At 39.2% G+C, this 18,632-nt stretch overlaps 2 protein-coding genes and 1 long non-coding RNA gene across 12 annotated transcripts in view; 2 read left to right on the top strand and 1 right to left on the bottom strand.

Moving 5' to 3' along the window:
- Positions 1 to 2,893, top strand: part of LOC103394152 (teashirt homolog 1-like) — a 232,999-nt gene extending 230,106 nt beyond the window's left edge. For all 5 annotated transcript variants that reach the window (XR_003052710.1, XM_008331328.3, XM_025065276.1 and 2 more), the window contains 2 exons: positions 2,167 to 2,444; positions 2,638 to 2,893. The gene's annotated coding sequence lies outside the window, so the exon portion shown is untranslated. The remainder of the gene's footprint in view (positions 1 to 2,166; positions 2,445 to 2,637) is intronic.
- Positions 1 to 14,557, bottom strand: part of LOC103394170 (ras/Rap GTPase-activating protein SynGAP-like) — a 26,105-nt gene extending 11,548 nt beyond the window's left edge. For 2 of the 6 annotated variants that reach the window (XM_025065273.1, XM_025065270.1), the window contains exons 1-14: positions 14,516 to 14,557; positions 14,312 to 14,359; positions 12,548 to 12,636; positions 12,334 to 12,455; positions 9,175 to 9,328; positions 8,922 to 9,020; positions 8,555 to 8,815; positions 8,128 to 8,463; positions 7,872 to 8,016; positions 6,739 to 6,883; positions 6,043 to 6,279; positions 4,857 to 5,058; positions 3,699 to 3,889; positions 1,970 to 2,831 (exon numbers count right to left, since the gene is read on the bottom strand). In XM_025065273.1, the coding sequence (XP_024921041.1) occupies positions 1,970 to 2,831; positions 3,699 to 3,889; positions 4,857 to 5,058; positions 6,043 to 6,279; positions 6,739 to 6,883; positions 7,872 to 8,016; positions 8,128 to 8,463; positions 8,555 to 8,815; positions 8,922 to 9,020; positions 9,175 to 9,328; positions 12,334 to 12,455; positions 12,548 to 12,592 (2,799 nt within the window). In that variant the 5' untranslated portion in view covers positions 12,593 to 12,636; positions 14,312 to 14,359; positions 14,516 to 14,557. The remainder of the gene's footprint in view (positions 1 to 1,969; positions 2,832 to 3,698; positions 3,890 to 4,856; positions 5,059 to 6,042; positions 6,280 to 6,738; positions 6,884 to 7,871; positions 8,017 to 8,127; positions 8,464 to 8,554; positions 8,816 to 8,921; positions 9,021 to 9,174; positions 9,329 to 12,333; positions 12,456 to 12,547; positions 12,637 to 14,311; positions 14,360 to 14,515) is intronic. The other 4 variants (XM_025065275.1, XM_025065274.1, XM_025065272.1 and 1 more) reach the window with 4 other exon arrangements.
- Positions 14,558 to 15,144: 587 nt separating this feature from the next.
- On the top strand, positions 15,145 to 16,339 carry LOC112488539 (uncharacterized). Its single transcript, XR_003052713.1, has 3 exons — positions 15,145 to 15,343; positions 15,626 to 15,690; positions 15,850 to 16,339. It is a non-coding gene; the product is annotated as an uncharacterized LOC112488539 (long non-coding RNA).
- The last annotated feature ends 2,293 nt before the right edge of the window (positions 16,340 to 18,632 follow it).

The following is an 18,632-nucleotide window of genomic DNA, read 5'->3' on the forward strand; positions in this document are numbered from 1 at the left end:
CTGCCTATATATCTATCTCCCTATCTATCTATCTCCCTATCTACCTGCCTATCTATCTGCCTATCTACCTATCTATCTACCCCCCACCTATCTACCTATCCCCCACCTTTCTATCTACCCCCTACCTATCTATCTACCTACCTACCTATCTATCTATCTGCTTATCTATCTACCTACCTATCTGCCTATCTATCTACCTACCTATCTGCCTATCTATCTATCTACCTATCTATCTATCTCCCTGCCTATCTATCTGCCTATCCACCTATCTATCTACCCCCCACCTATCTATCTCCCCCCCACCTATCTACCCCCCACCTGTCTATCTCCCCCCCACCTATCTACCCCCCACCTATCTACCCCCCACCTATCTATCTCCCCCCCCCCTATCTACCTATCCCCCACCTTTCTATCTACCCCCTACCTATCTATCTACCTATCTACCTACCTATCTATCTACCTATCTATCTGCTTATCTATCTCCCTACCTATCTATCTGCCTATCTACCTATCTACCTATCTATCTATCTCCCTATCTCCCTGCCTATCTATCTGCCTATCTACCTATCTATCTACCTACCTACCTATCTATCTATCTGCCTATATATCTATCTACCTATCTATCTGCCTATCTATCTATCTATCTATTTATCTGCCTATCTATCTGCCTATCCACCTATCTATCTACCCCCCACCTATCTACCCCCCACCTGTCTATCTCCCCCCCACCTATCTATCTCCCACCTGTCTATCTACACCCACCTGTCTACCTCCCCCCCACCTATCTACCCCCCACCTGTCTATCTCCCCCCCACCTATCTATCTCCCACCTGTCTATCTACACCCACCTGTCTACCTCCCCCCCACCTGTCTACCCCCCTCACCTGTCTACCTCCCCCCCACCTATCTACCCCCCACCTATCTATCTCCCCCCCCCCTATCTACCTATCCCCCACCTTTCTATCTCCCCCCTACCTATCTATCTACCCCCTACCTATCTATCTACCTACCTACCTATCTATCTATCTACCTGCCTATCTACCTATCTATCTATCTATCTGCCTATCTGTATATCTATCTATCTGCCTATATATCTATCTACCTATCTACCTGCCTATCTATCTACCTACCTATCTATCTATCTGCTTATCTATCTCCCTACCTATCTATCTGCCTATCTATCTACCTATCTACCTGCCTATCTATCTGCCTATCCACCTATCTATCTACCCCCCACCTATCTATCTCCCCCCCCCCTATCTACCTATCCCCCACCTTTCTATCTCCCCCCTACCTATCTATCTACCTATCTACCTACCTATCTACCTGCCTATCTATCTGCCTATCTATCTATCTGCCTATCTATCTATCTATCTATTTATCTGCCTATCTATCTGCCTATCCACCTATCTATCTACCCCCCACCTATCTATCTCCCCCCCCCCTATCTACCTATCCCCCACCTTTCTATCTACCCCCTACCTATCTATCTACCCCCTACCTATCTATCTACCTACCTATCCATCTGCCTATCTATCTATCTATCTGTCTGTCTATCTATCTATCTATCTCCCTATCTCCCTGCCTATCTATCTGCCTATCTACCTATCTACCTACCTATCTACCTGCCTATCTATCTGCCTATCCACCTATCTATCTACCCCCCACCTATCTATCTCCCACCTGTCTATCTACACCCACCTGTCTACCTCCCCCCCACCTATCTACCCCCCACCTGTCTATCTCCCCCCCACCTATCTACCCCCCACCTATCTACCTATCCCCCACCTTTCTATCTCCCCCCTACCTATCTATCTACCTACCTATCCATCTGCCTATCTATCTATCTGCTTATCTATCTATCTACCTATCTACCTGCCTATCTATCTGCCTATCTACCTATCTACCTATCTATCTACCCCCTACCTATCTATCTACCTGCCCCCACCTTTCTAACTCAGTTCAATACCTGGACCTGCAGTGACAGCTGGTGCCAGGCAAAGTCATTGCTCTGGTTCTGTCGAGTGAAGTCATCACTGTAGCTGTGTGAGTGGACAATGCTGGGCTGCACCAGGCTGTTCTGGGACCGCAGGGCAGACAAGTCCTCGCTGCGGGAGAAAGCACTGTTTCCAAAGGCAGGCGTGTAATCATGGTGTCCATTTTCAGGCTCGGGGGCGAGGAGGAGTTGAGAAGGAGGAGCCTGAGGCTGAGCTGGGGAGTTCTGGGTGGCCAGATGGAACAGTGGATTCTGGAAAGACAGGGGGAAGTGCATGGCTGCTGCTGCCTGCTGTTGCTGTTGAGAGATGGACTCCGTGGGCCCCCCGAGGTGACCCATCTGACTCAGCCTCAAAGCAGAACCCGCGGAGTTTGTGGGCATATGCCGAAGAGGAGCACCAAGGTTTCCGAAGCTGTGGCCCAGGCCAGCGATGGAGGCCTGAGAGGAAGTGAGCATGTCTCCCACTGAGTTCAGGTTGGAAATACTGTTCATCCGTGAGTCCTGAAGGTCCATCATGGAGACACTTTTATTCACACTGTGGACCTGAAGAGATAGACATGAAAAACAACAGAGCTGACAACACAATCGGTGAATGAGCTGACTTGACATGATATATGTTTTACTCCATACCTTGGGATCAGGTTCAGTGATGTCTGAGCCACTTGTGCAGTATGCAGGACTGGAACGGGCCAATGGTGGACGGGTCACGTAGAAAACTTCCCTGGACGGGCGAAGGTCCCGTTCAGCATGACGCCTCATGTTTAGATTGGACGAGAGGGACTCTACAGCTGACACTCCAGTAGTAGGTGATGGCAGGCGTGAGATGTCTATTGAACTACATCCAGCAAACAGAAATGTAGTTAATATGTGTTACAGTACCATCTCAACCTTGTAAATGACTACTCAAATAAAACTAAAGCCTTTGCTTCTGTCCTGTTCTTGGCCTATCAGTCATCTACATCCTCCCTTGTTAGTTCAAAGGTTGTGAAATAGAAGATTAGTTAAAGAGTCACAAATCAGTTAAATGTGCAGAAATAAAATATAACAATATGAGACATTAGCTTAAAAATACAAAAGTAGGCAAACCCTAGTACGGTAAGTCAAAAGCAGTTCTATCTTATAAAGATATGTGTATATTAAAATTACAATGTAAAGTCAGTTTAAATGTTCATCCGTCTATAACATTAATGCTTAAACATCGTGTCTCATTATGTAATGATGCAAAGGCACGACTCCATCCTGTCACTACTGAGACCTGAGCTCAGAGGAACAGCATGTGTCGTCTGATGTGTGTGTTTGTGTTTACTCCTGCAGATTTCATTCCCACCAACAACTGCTCATTAGGTTGGGCCCAAAATAGCAACCAGGAAATAAATGTGGTATACTCCTCTGATATTACCTCCATTTTCTCTCTTACTTATGGAGTACAGATATAAACTGTTAGGATACAGTGAGAATGAGACTGAACTGTCTCTCGACGTCAGAGCAGTGCTGTTTGAATAAGACAGTGAACAGATGGTGCTTCCCATTAAAGACTGATTTATTGTAGACTAAAACAATAAACCAGTGTTTCAACTAATGTTTTTTAAGTGTTACTGTTAAATTCACTAATGGAAAACTGCAGTTTCTATATTTACAGACTAAGAACTTGAGTATTGTTGGTGGTGGGAACCCCTGAGTGAGATGTGAGCAGATGCAGTACCTGTTTAAGTCACGCATCATGAGGCTTTGGAAGTCAGAGGACATGAGGCGATTGAAAGACGGCCGTGAGAAAAGTCTGTCCTTCGGTCTCTCCGGCTGGTGATTTGTGGGCATGTGAAGCTGAGGGTTCCTCAGGGCCACGCTGATGTCATTGAGCAGCCGTGGTAGCGGTCCCAGTTTAAGAATAGCATCCTGAAAGGTAGAAAGACTTTCTTTCAATTTCAATTAAAGACTCTAAGCAGGTTCCTTAAAGAATTAAATTACCTCAAGTATTACAAATACTGTACTTGGAAAGAAAATGCTAGTTAAAGCACAAACTACATATTAGTGAACTAAGGCCAAAATTCATATTTGGATACTAGTGACTGGCACTTTGGCCTAGAGGCAATGTCGCTGTCATTGGTGTGGAACCCCAGAGTTCACCTCCTGGGCAAGTTCGAATCTCGGTTAGGGCGGTTAGTACGGTGGGTGGCGACTGCTGCCCCTGCGACCCGGTAACGGATAAGCAGGTGAAAATGGATGGATACTAGTGAAAAAATAGACTAAACTGACATTTATCACAACTGTCACTTCTCTTAGGTTTTTTTTTTATAAACAGGTTCCAATAAAGAGCTACAATGTTTTCCCACAGTCCGTGACGCAATGACGTAAGTACAATATTTTATCTACTTTATATAAACTTGGCTTTGTCAACAAAAGAAACACAGAGTTGTATCTGACATATGGTGTCTACAGTCTCTGCACAAATCATATTTTTTAATATTATATTCTAGTAAACGTCATTCAGTGATTTTTTTTTAACAAAACCTATTTTTTTCTCCCCACTGCCTGTAGGCAGAAGTTCTGGTACTGATACCTGGTTGTGCTGTTGGAAACCTCAGCTATATAAAAGTATGACTCATTTTAACACTGGTGAACAGCAACAATCACCAAGAAAAATGAAATAATAGGCATATGTTATATTTAACAGTTGGTATGTCATGATATAACGCAACGTATCAGAAATGTCATTAAATTAGCTGAATAAATTATCGGGTTTATTAGTTTTATTCTCTGCAGGAAACTCAGTCTCCAACTCTAATGTGGACACTTCAAATGTGCAAGAGAAATGTCATTAAATATTTAAAGCCGCTGTGGAATAACACATTAATCTCCTCACCTTGCTGAGTTGGCCCATGACTTCCCACAGTAAGCTGTGGAGCATGGACAGCTCTCTGCCCAGATCGATGTAGCCTTCAAATCCTCCAGCGTTCCCTCCTGTCTCCATGTTGGAAATCTCGTAGAGAAACTGCTGCATGGATCCCCACTCCATCTCCAGGAACTCGTTCATGAAGTACAAATACTCCTCCTTAGGTCCGAACCTGTTTGACACACAAAAACCCCAATATATCATCATTCCTGTAGCATCGCAACATATCGTATCATTACCCTGTATTGTGATTCATATCGTATCACCTGATTCTTGCTGATACACACCTCTGAACTATTCATTTATTCCCATACCATGTTGATATACTAGTTAAAGTCCAATTAAACACCTAGTATTACTCCACAGTGACTGACACAACAAGTACTGACTGTTCATGTACTTCTTTACCTAATACAGAGTCAGAACTCCACAGGAGAAGCATGTTGGCTCTGAGGAGCAAGTCAATGTTTTTATTTGAAGTAATCGGCCATTGACGATGAACTAACTAATGACCTTAATCCACTTCATATTTACTGACGCGTTCACACACAAAAAAATCTTTAAAGTCAGTCTACTAAATTAACCTTGTGGCTAATTTAGTAGACTGACTTTCTTAAAGAGTTGGTGGAGTGTGACTCAGAGTCAGTGAGGAGAGTAAATTCCTGATTAACATTTTGTCACTATGCCAAGTTTTCTGACCTGTTAAAACATTCTGTTTGATGTCAGATGTGAATGACTGCTGATCCGTTTCCAGCTGTCTAATCACTCCTGGCTCATGTAGATCAAAGCCCTGACATAATCTGGTTAAAGCTAAGCAAGGGCTGAGACTGGGATTAACAATCCATCGTATGGTCACGTCAGTGTGGAACTGTAAATGGAAAAGGAATTGTGAAAAAGTGGCCAAATTAATTTGACATTGAATTGCTCCTATTGGCCCACCAGCAGTTTAGGGGGGGTCACTAAAGGTCAATGTTATTGGTCACAGAAAGCAGATATATTATGTTAACAGAAGTATTTTTGTGTCTTTTTTGTGGACAATTCCAACCTAAAAAAAGCCTCTGTTTAAACAGAGAGCTTCTATATCAGCAACTATAGCTGGGTCTAAAAATAACCCACTGGTCTGTGGTGAAGAGGGCGGTCAATGACATGGACTCACTTGCTGAAGCTGGCCAGGTTCTGCATCACCTTGGCGATGAGCGTGAGAGTGCGGGAGGTGCGTTCGGCAGGGTACTCCTGCATCAGGTTGAAGAGGGAGGGAGACATGATGGCTGGGCACATGAAGCGCAGGAACAGGGAGGAGCTGATGAGGCTGTCGGCCAGATCCTCCCTACCACGCTCAGCACATCTGGCTCTCCACGAGGCAAACACTTCCTTCAGCTCCCGGGGAAAGATGCTGAAATAGAAACAGAAATTCATTATCTGCTGTCACCGAGAAGAACGGCAGAGGAAATTTAGCTTGTTCAGGAAAAACTGAGGGAGGTCAAGAGATGAAGGGGAGACTGTGCTGGACTGAACTGTGCTCACAGGATACAGCACTTTTTCAAAACCTTTACTTCACATTCTTTAAACCAAGTCACCTTTTTTTTGAGACTTATTTAACCAACATTGTGTTGATTTTGTTTGTTGGGACTTGGATATATATATTGTCTAATGTGAGGACAGTTTTTGTTAATTGCAGTAACATTTGTTTCCTTTTAGACTGAAATATCCTACAGTCAATGAGCAGAAAATACAAGTGTCTCTAAGTATTTATATGTTCATGCTTGATGTTTGGTTCAAATCAAATAAATAGAGGTTAAATTTTAGATTAGAGGTAAGGTTGTTGTTTTTTTTTTCTTTTTGTAAAACTAACCAAAGTGAGTTGATGATCTTGCAGAGTAACAGCTCGCAGCACATGCGCAGATTGGCCTGGTGGTCGGCGAGGACCGATGGCGGAACACGCATGGGGTCCACTTCACAGTTCTCCTCAGACTCGTACAAGGCTCGAATGAAATCACCTGAAAGACACAGACTGGGAGTTTACATGTGGACCAGTAAGTCACTACTGCCTGCCCTAACATAATATACACATATATATGTGTCATTATTATTTTCCTTCTCTACGTTTCAGAATACTAATACTGCTTTACATGTATTTCATTGATACAAATAACATGGCTGCTTGTAGGGTATGAAACATTAGGTACAAGCAAAAATATTCTCCTAAATACTTGATGTACTGTATACTGAATACATGAACAAATACAGAAAACAAAGACATAAAATACATAATCACCACATTGATCAGATTTAACGCCTGATTCATATATTATAACTACAGTTGACAACAGGCTGATGACACATGAGATAGAAATATATATTATTTTCATTTCTGGCCAATTATGTACAACTAGATCAAAGGAGGGGGGGCGGGGGGCACAGCAGATCTGCATATATGATGTGGCACAGGTTTTTATGCCAGATGTCCTCCCTGACACAACCCTCCCCCATTCACTCAGGCTTACTCTCAGCAGCAGGAGGCACTGACTGTTCCTCCACTAGTGGCTGGGCACGATATAAAAACAAATTCAGGTTGTAAATTGACATTCAAAAAATGAATGTTATTCAATAACAACATGCAGTCTGGAGTCCAGATAGAATCCAACAGACTGGTGTGGGTCGAAACACTGTAGGTTAAGTTTTACAAGTAATTAGTAAAACATGCAACGAGATGCTGGGAGGTTTTTTGAAAGTAAACAGGATGGAGAGGACTGAAAATGTCCAGCTCAATTTGAGCACTTAAAATATAGAACTAAGATTAGTGGGTGTAACGGGGAGCAGAGAGGAGTGTAGCCAGACCACACAAACGTCCATTCACACTCAATTATTTGTTGAAACAAAAAGAGGACAAAATAGACAAAAAAACCATTAACCTCTAAGAGAAGACACTTCTCTGTAGTCATACCTATAACCATTAACCTCTAAGACACTTCTCTGTAGTCATACCTATAGCATCCTTAAGATATCTGTAACCAATCAGTTTGAGGTACTCTTCCACAGCCTTCGTCGCCAGTGTGTTCTCCCGAAAGATCAGGTGCTCACGGTCCATGAATCGATCCACCTCACACATGGCCATGTCAGACAGGAACTCCTGGCAAAGGTCAGATTAAGAACTTGGTGAAGGTGTTGACAAGTGAAAGTAAATTCTCCTGTGAATGTGCTGAAATACAGCAGTCAATCATGAAACTGACTTCTTCCTCACCTTTGTTTTTCCTGTGCTCTGTAAAATGTGCACCAAAGCAAACGCCACCTCCTCTTTGCTTTTCACACTCAGCAGCGGCTCCAAGACGGAACACAGTGTTCGGTAGTTGTTGGTGATGTACTCGGCAAACTCCTTGTAAAGCTCCATTGGCAGGATGTTCATTGTCTGGTAGCGAGACTTGACACGCAGCGAGGCATTGATGACTTTGCCACTTCCAACGCCGCCGCCTTTGGCCAAAACGCTGGACTGAATCACCGGATACCACTGCTCCACAAACTGTCGGCCCGTGATGCTTGAGATGGGAATGCTGACCAGGCCAATGTATGTGCTTTTTTCCTGGAATTCCCAGAATAAAAACAACATATTTTATGAGATTTCCACTGTTTTATCATGTCATTACGTCTGTGAAACCTAGAGCTTTAGTTACCTTGCGTCTTTTCTTGTCTGTTTCCTTGTAGAGATGCAGACGAAGGCTACGAATGGTTGGCAGATTGTTGAACTCAAAGTGCTCGCCCCAGAAGACCGTGTCAGTCCGAGGTTTGCTGGTGGTTCTTGCGTACAGCATGTCGTCCAGACACAGCTCGCAGTAGTAGCGTTTCTTTGCGGGAAGGTCTCGAGCTTCGATGATCCACAACTTGAGCACGTTGTCCACCCGTCTGCTGTTGTCCTGGAAACGAAACGAGGAGTTCTATTACTGGATTATAACAGTCCTCATCCACAGTTGGCCTTGATGTTACATCCTTAGGTAAAACAACATGCCACTAGGTGGCAACAAAAACATCCACTGTGTCTACCTTGTTGGGTTTGACTGCACGTTGAAGATTCTCTATCCATTTGTCTCTTTCTGTGGCCGAGCGGCAGGCGAAACATTTAGTTCCTGAATTGGTCGTCACCTTCAGACAGATCAGAGAGTTAGGAAACATTTAATTTTTTTTAGCCTGTCTATTTAATTTCTAATGCTTTAATTTATTTTTTATTTTTAAAATATATTTTTTTATTATAAAATAAATAATAAAATATGTTATTATTTATGTGAACAAAACACACCTCAAAGCAGTACTCTTGTCCCAAAATACTGGAGTGGACAGGTTTGATAATGGCGTCCTCATCTAAAACTAGGTCCAAAGCCTCCGCTGCAGTACTGGGGGACAGCAAGGATTCATGGGAGTGGGATTCTTTGAAGCTCTGCATTAGACGAGTCCTGGTTAATAAAAGAGGAAGAAAAAAAAAAAAGATTTGGTGAAAAAAACAATAAAGTCAGATGTGACGGAGTCAGCGTTTCATACAGAAGTCACTATAGCTGAGAAAACCTCCCGAGTCCTCTCTCAAATTTCCTGAGACTCGATCCTTTTATAATGAGTTTATAGAAGAGTAAAGAGAACCAGATTTTCACTACTGCTGTTTGCAGGTTGTTCTGTTGACTTAGCTCAACAAAATCGTACTGTATATTCAGAAACAGTCCACAGAGGCTCGGCTTGTGGAGTTCTCTGGAAATGTAATCCAATTCTTTCAAGTGCACAACAAACTTTAAAGACAGTAAACTAACGCTGGTTCTGCTGCAGATGGTGAAAAGATGGAAAACCCAAGCTGCAGAAGAAAACTGTTTGACGGTTCTAACCTTTGGAACGGTTCTGTCAAACCAAAGAAAAGCGTGGCTTGAAAGTGGAAGCGTGGATGTGACTCAAGACCGCCTCTCAGCTGACGCAAGGTCAGTAACCTAACTGATAACAACATGTACTATCGCAAACTTCTTTTTTCTTCCTTAAAAAGATGTGATAAATTCAGGCAGAAAATTAAATTCCACCACTGAACTCATGTCTGTCAGAGTTACCAAGTCATTCAGTGAGTGGGTGTCTGGTCTGTTGGGTTCAGTTGCAGAATTCCAGACAAAGGTGAAGAAAATACTGTAAAAACATTGGTGTGAATCAGACAAGTAATTTCATGTCTGACAGATTTGAAGACACAGAGGTGAAATTCCTGACTCTCATGGAGAGTACAGGTCTACGGCTGCTGACATTGATTTTATGGGAAGTTGCCACATTGTTGTAAATGAAATTTTCTTTGTTCTCCCGCTCTGGCACAGGTTAAATGAGAATCTCTAGCCCGTACTCTGCCGGAGTCTCAGGGAAATGAAAGTTCTTTAGCAAATAAGTAGCTATAGATCGATCTGCTGCAACAAACAGACTGAGGTGTTGTCAGAGAAACCAAAGGACCTCAGGGGGTCAGCATGAAAACTCTACACACATCATTGTTGGAGCCAGAGTGTCTATGTGTGTATATATATATATATATATATATACACACAAGCCCAATAGTATATCAGATCAGGGTCTAGGAGTAGATAGAAAGGGGGTGCTGGTAAATCATAAGCAATTAAAATAACACATACAAACAAAATATAATTATATATTATTCTAGTTATCTTTTTGATATCTTTAGCTGTGTTAGGGCCGTGATATTTCCAGCTAGGTTAACTTAATTTAGTAATTATGCTTCTTTTTTTAACCAAATTAAACTAATTTATGTATTTTAATCCAATTCTTTCAAAAGAATTAAAAACAAAAATACTAATTAAATTTAATAGTAATGGCTATTAGCGTGTATGATGTCTTTTATGATAGAAAAGACAAAGACAACAATAGAAACTGGATAATAAAAGCAGGAAGGCTTCACTGCACTTCTGTAGATTCCAGGTTTGTGTTATTTCCATTGTCAGATTTCTGTCATCTGCTCAGGTCTGGATGAAAACGCTCGGATTTTCAGAAGCTCTCATGAGCTTTTCTCTCTGTTTTTATTCTGACGTTAGGTCACTTCCCCAAAGACGCCTGCTTGCATTGTGATCAAAAAATTCTGCTGTCCTCACACAATCCATTGGTGACTCACATGTGGGGAAATGTTATGTTGTTGAGAAAGGAGAGGCGGAGAGTAAAAATGTAATGCTGACACAGTGCAGTCCCCCCCCACGCTGATGCATTACAGACATTTCTGGGGCAGGTGTAGATGTCCACCAACCTGAGATGTTTAGCTGTGTTTAAACACCGGAGAAGAGCCTTTTTCAGAAGCACGGCTAAATTAAAACAAATCTCATGAGGCTCTAGAGGAGTTTTCTGGAGGCCGTACTGAAGGAACTGAGGCAGAGCTGAGAGTTGTTGTGGATTAAGGAGACTTTGTGCTTCACTCAGTGTGTGAGCTCTTACCTCCAACCACAAACGTCCGCTGCTGCTTCAGACCTTCAACTGAGCTCACACTCACGGAATCCACTCACCGGTCTTAGTCTGACTTATCTCTAAACCCTCAACATCCAACTTCACACTCTCAGTGAAACACAGCTGCTCTGCCTCTGCTGCCAGTTTACTTCACTGGAGCTGAAGCCAGGCACAAAACCACTGACTGTCTGTGTTCTGGCTTCACACAAATCATTTACAATAAGCAAGTATTTATTTGGACCCTTGCCTTAATCTAGGGGTGCGTTCTCCATGTCAGAATAAAAACAGAGAGAAAAGCTCATGAGAGCTCCTGAAGCTCCGAGCATTTTCATCCAGACCTGAGCAGATGACAGAAATCTAACGATGGAAATAAAACAGAGCTGGAATCAACAGAAGTGCAGTGAAGCCTTCCTGCTTTTATTTTCTGGGATTTATTATTGTCTTTGTCTTCTCTACCATAAAAAACATCACACACGCTAATAGCCATGAATTATTCCATTACTATTAAATTTAATTAGTCATTTTTTAAAATCCAAATTCTTTTGAGAAGAATTGAATTAAAATACATAAATTAGTTAATTTGGTTTAAAAAAAAAAGCATAATTACTAAATTAAGTAAACCTAGCTGGAAATATCACGGCCCTAACACAGCTAAAGATATCAAAAAGATAACTAGAATAATATATTATTATCTTTAGTTTATTTTAATTGCTTGTGATATATATATATATGTGTGTGAATTATATTTTGTTTGTATGTGTTATTTTAATTGCTTATGATTTACCAGCACCCCCTTTCTATCTACTCCTAGACCCTGATCTGATATACTATTGGGCTTCCTGAATATTATCACCAATGCAATACACTGTCACACAGTCCCCAGGCTTTTGGCCAAGTTATCCTAAGGCCAGGCTCCAAAACCACCATGTGTCTCAGTGACAGTATGCAGCTCCAGACTGCAGAGACATCACTGTCACCTTTATAATGTATAGTATATTACCTCTCTTGGTCGGCACTACGAAATCGGGGCAGAATCATTTGTCTGAAACTGCTGGTCCGGTCCAGTTTGGGCTGACTTTTGGCCCTTTTGATAGAACCCTTCAACCTTCTGTTGAGAAAGCTCTGAAAATGACAAGAGAATAAATCACAGCCTTGTTAGAAACAAGTCAACAACACCAACAAAAACCCCTACTTTGTTGCTGTGTCCTACTCACGGGCTGTCTGAAGGGCTGCGGTGTTGCATTAGGAGGCGTCTCCATGCTTGACTGTCTGACAGAGGCAAAGCTTGCCCTGCGTGATTGGTCTTTAGGGGAAAAGTGTCATGAAAAGAGAGAGAAAAAATAAATTGATTAATTATTTAAACAAAATACTTTGGGGGGTAAAATTCCAGGTTAGAAAACAGTTAGGTGAGATTTTAAACCTGCAACTCAAACACAGATTAATCACAAGCTTCTGACACGTCAACATGGCAGAGTAGTAGAAAAGGAAAACGAGGACACACAGATACAGCCTTCAAAAGGAACAACAAAAGCACTGTGTGACAAAGACAGTCGGACGTCATCTTTGTAAAAGACCTTTATAGGGGCGTAACAATACACTCAGCTCACAACACAATATGACTCCAGATTTTGAGTTCACTACACTATTTAATTCCATTTCTCTATAAACAAAGTGAGCTCCAGACAAATACAATGATTACCAACTGAAAATGGACCTGTGTACCTCAAAAACTGATGTTATCTCACAAAACAGAAAAAAAAACATTTATTTCCAGAAACACTGCATTTATCTCTTATTTAAAGTCAAACTTGTCTGGTCTTATTTACCTCGCTAACCGTCAATAAGTAAACAACAAAAAAACAGCCTACTCCTTACGTCTTGATGCGCAATTCATTTTTTTATGTAAACCGACGCAAATTGTCACGCATCTGTATAGATTTTTAAACAATCCGTGATGCATCATTACATCCACAGTGGCATAGTTTTCTTATTTCAGGCAAACAGGGAAATGACGCAGGTCCCAAGTATACTTGGAGAAAGACAACGATTTTATGAGTCATCTCCAGCCATCAAGTCCTGGTCTGACTTTAGACGAGGACAAACTCTGGAACATGGTGATGAATCTATAATAATACGAGCTGGGAATCAGATCTGATGTTTAACTCTGTGCTGCTGAGTAAGGGAGACAGGGCAGTGCCTGAGGGAGGAGGAGGAGGAGGAGGAGTGTGACTACTCCAAAATCCTTATCCTACCAAGTAAAGAAGAGCAAGAAAAAATAGTATAAAATAGTATTTGGAAATGGCTAGATAAAGACAAATTAGCTGTTTCCTAGATAGAAAATACAGACATACATAGAAATATGAATACCAGAAAACACACCTGGTAGTTAAAGTTTCAGGTCAAAAGAAAAAAAAGAAAATAAGTCTAAATAAAAAAATATTTAAACCTTAGTCACAATACTAAAAGGATAAGAAGAGCTAATTCAAGATAAGAAATATTAACATTATCCAAGCAGCAGGCACAGGGGCTTTAAAACAGAGTGGATGGTAAGGCAATTTAAATAAATTAATAGCAATCTTTGCAATTCAATAAAATTGACTGTCAGCTGGCAATATAAAATATCAAAATGGACGCAAACACGGAAAGAAAGATGATAAGTGTTAATAAGTTAAGTTTGATTAAATTAAATGTTATATTTCATATTATAGCTATATATTTTTGTCTGATAACAAATGAAATTATTATATTTGACAATTTGTTATTGTGCTTTTTCTGTTTAATTACCATCTAGAGCAGGGGTCGCGAGCCAGATGTAGCTAATTAGATGAATGTTAGCTGACATTTCTTAACATTTTCTTAACAATAACTAAAAAATAATTTCGCTGATATTCAAGTAAAACATTACAAAAAGCATAGTGTTAAAATAATCTTCACAAAAGAAAACATTTGTCGTGTATTTGCTGCGGCAGCCTACTCACTTTTAAGTAATTGCGGTAAAATCGTCAGCTCGGTACGTCATCTTATTTCTGGCATAAAAAGTGAAAACAACGTAAGTCTAACTTTTAGCAACACAATATGAAAATATATAAAATAAATAAACGTACAGCTAATGATATATTGATGAAATTAAACTATTTAATTTAAAATAATCAAATAAATTAATGATTAACAGGTGCACCTACTGTAACGACAGCAAACTGCGACACAGCGGGGTTCACGACTCTAATCCGCAGGGGTGTTGCATTTAATGACCATACGATAAAATAAGATTTTTCTTAGGTGTTGTGTAATAAACTGTTTTGTATTGCAAGTTGAACCATATATTGATAACTTTGTTAAACATAATAATAATCTATACTTTTTTGCGCTGGAGCCAATCGCATCAAAACCAGATCAATTAATGGTAAGAATTATTTATGCATTTGATAGTATAACAACGTTATTAATTGTTTACTTTAATAACTTTTTTAATACTTCAGAGACTTACTGTACCCAAAAATGACTGGTCTTGTTTAAAAATCCACACACTGAGTTGTATTTAGAGCAAAAGAATATATTGTATAGCTCTCATTGAAATACATTTTAAAATATGTGACCTTTTTGGCTCTCTCTGCTAAAATGGTTCAGCTTTAATATATAATAGAAAGTAATAGAAAGTACAAAGTTAACATTCCTCACGATCTGTATTTATTTCTAACGGAAACAGTTCTTTCGGAGCAAAAACGTTGCGTTTGAGTGAAGCACATTCAAGAGAGCAAGTAACGTGCAATAGCACCACCACAACACAAGAGGGCAGCGCTGCGATAAACAGTACAGATTACGTCGGGAAGGAGACAAAGGCCGTATCCCGGTCATGAACTTGTCTTGGGCGGGTTAAAGTATAGCTGTAAATATAATCATCACATTATAAACACGAGCTATTGTGTTCGTAATACGTTGTGGAAACATGAACAATCCATAAAGCAAAGTATCAGCGATGGGCTGATAATGACTGCAAACTTTTCCAAAAGGTAAGCGCTAACTAATACGCTAGCCGATTGTGATGCTAACGCTAGCATTAGCTTTTTAGCGACTTTGTTCCTGTATGTTTGGCCTTTAACGTTAATATTAACGGTCGGAAACGTAATAAAAGACTTGACTACCAGTAGCTGTATGACTATATGGTTTTGAAAATAGCTGCATATTACTGGAAATATCAATGTTTTTGTATAATGTGTTTGTAGGTCACTACATGATTTAACTATGTTTTATGTACAGTCTTCAGTAATTATTTGTCCTGTTTTTTCTTCCAGTCAGACCAAATCAGAGGGTGACGGGCTGCTTATCCAACAGTAAGGAGAGAGGAGTTTCTAAAGAAGTAAGAATAACACTCTTTGATTTACGTATACAGTTTTAAACAGTCTTAAACACAGTGCAGTTCTTAGATACAAGTGTTTAGTTAAAAGTAAGAACATCTTCACACTGCTAGTGGTTTTACTGTGATATTGCTTTACATTGTAATCTCTCTGTGTCCCAGGTTCTTGTGGAGTTAAACATGACCAATATACAACAGCTACTTTGGAATCACCAGATTTTTTCCATCGGTGAGTCTCCTGAAAGTAATAATAAAATACCCTGTCTTTTATTATTCACTCAAAACATTTGTTTAAATATGTTAAATTTTATTTTTAGATTGTATTTCTGTTTAACTAATTAGGTAACTTGTAGCTGTAGCATTCAATGTAAGACTGTTAGAACAACAGAAGGTTGTTGTAATTTACATAATAGTTTTATTGAAATGCTTTTTACACTCAGTAAGGTGCAGTCATTTTAAATATTGTTTTAAAAATTATATGTACTTTATAAACTATAAACACTGATCTTTATTAAAATGGCCCATTATATAATGGTGTATAATTAAAGAAGGATTTGGTGTGAATTTAAACAAAATAAATAGAAGATGTGATGAAGTATATCAGCCAGTGTTGTGTCTCATTTGTCCATACATGTGTTAATGTGATTATTTAGATAAAGGGACATCTCTTACAACGTTATTTCCACTGGTGTTTTCAAAGTGATTGTTGTTACATAATTTGAACTTTAACACACACACATATATATATATATATATATATATATATATATATATACCTAAACATTGATGAGTACAATATTTTGATAGTGACTGTTACAAGTATTTAAAATACACAGACTATCTGGTTATTTTAAAGCAATCAATCTTCAAATAGGGATTACACATTCAGTTTTAAATTTAAAAGACACCGTGGCTAACAGCAAACCATACTGCTTCTCATGTTTGGTCTACTAAAAGCAGAGTAGAGGCAGTAAAAGATGGCAAGCAATACTGAGTAAAAAGCAGCAACTTAAGGTTCTGTAGAATTGTTTAAATAAACACACTGTAGAGTTACAACAATATTCACTTGGTCACTAACAGTGAAATACAGTAAAGTCAAAGTAAAGGGTTAAAGTGAAGGTTGTACTTTAAGACATTAAGTGTATCAATCTTTAAATTAACACTTAACAACTTTCAACTTGTTTTTCAACCACAGATGAAAAATGCTGTAGTTGAAGCAGATGATATTGAAAAACTGGGTGAATGAAAACAACATAATTATCTGAGCAGGTCAAGGTTTGTGGTGACAGTAATGTTGGGTAATTTTCAGGCCTGGTTGTGCAACACAGCTGCAGTATTTTGAGTGTTGTTTTTATATTCACACGTCACATTTTTGATCTATAAATGAATGTAAATTACATGTCAACACTTCTCAGTGCATATGTTAGTCTCCTGAAGCCTGTGATGTGATCCGCTCTCATGTTATTATACACTCCGCTCTTCTATTTTTACCTCTGATTCATCTAGGGCAGTTTCTTTTTTAAATTGCCCATTACTCAAAGAAGCTCCCCCGTCTTTGCTATAGAGAATCAAGCCTCTCTGTCATCCTATCATTTCCCAGCTCCCAAACCCTGTAAATAGGCGACTCTCTTGGTTCTATTCTCAACCCTAGCTAATTGTTTGGTATCCATGGAAACAAATCCAAGGGCTTCTGCTTGAACTGAAGAAGGTACATAATAGATAATAAAAATAATGAAAGGAGGGAAAATGATTTATTTATATATATATAAATATATATTTAAATATATTTATATACATATAAATATATATATAATACAACATCAGGAGGGGAATCTTCCCTCAAATATCTCAGCACCTTCCGTGTCTCATGTGGGACCCGAGTCCCACAATGACTGACAGAGATGCTCCTGCAGGGCTAGATTTAGCGTACTGCCAATTTTAACAACACAGCATGTAAATAAGTCAAAGCTGAGGTAAAGTAAATGTACATATATCATAGCACAGAGATGCGTTCACACGCATGCACACACACACGGCCCATTCTGAATGTAAATTGCTGTCAGGACAGAGTGTGTGGGTGTAAACAGCCTCTAGCTAACAGAGCTACTGAGGCAGAGAAACAGGAAGACTGAGTGGGTGTCGGAGAAACATACTCAACCTTTACAGTAAAATCACACTGTTAACACATTTTTAGAAACAGTGGTGTTGTGAAACCTAACCAAAATGCAACCCTCTATTCCCTAGTCATTTCTGAGTAACCTTTATTTTCAGAGATTTGTTCAGGAACTTATTGGTATTGTATTTTACTGTGATCAAAAGTTGGCGTACCAAAAAATTACATTTTTTCTGATTTAACCACAAAAATGGAAATAGCTAAGTATTTTAAGTCAAATTACTGCATTTTTAGTCATTTGTGAAAAACTTTTATTTTTGGGGATTTGTTCAGGAACGTATTCGTATAGTATTTCAGAAATTATAAATTAGGGCTTTTAAACAACATTTTTAGAATTTTTTAAAATAAAATTCTTGGCCAAAATGTGAACTTTTTATGTCATTTTTGGTCAAAAACTAAAAAGAATTGAGGAAAATATTTGTAGAATTATTTTTAAAAATGATATCTATTCCCGCTGTTTCTCATGAAATTACAGCATTTAGAGAACAGAAATTGTTTGTCAAAATAACATTAGGGCCTTTAAAAAACATTTTTTGAATTTGTTTTGTGTATATTTAAAAAAATGTATATACTTTTCATGTCATTTATGGTGAAAAACAAACATTTTGACTAAAATCTTTGTAAAACTTTTTTTTTGCATTTTTTCCTGATAGTAAAACAATATTCATATTTCTTTTGGTGATTTTTATATTATATATTCAGATAAAATACTTTTTGGAGTTTTAAACACAAAAGTTTTAAACAAAATTTTCACGACGGTAAGGCTATAGTA

Source organism: Cynoglossus semilaevis, chromosome 18 (genome assembly GCF_000523025.1).
Source record: "Cynoglossus semilaevis isolate Cse_v1.0 chromosome 18, Cse_v1.0, whole genome shotgun sequence".
Lineage (NCBI taxonomy): Eukaryota > Metazoa > Chordata > Actinopteri > Pleuronectiformes > Cynoglossidae > Cynoglossus > Cynoglossus semilaevis.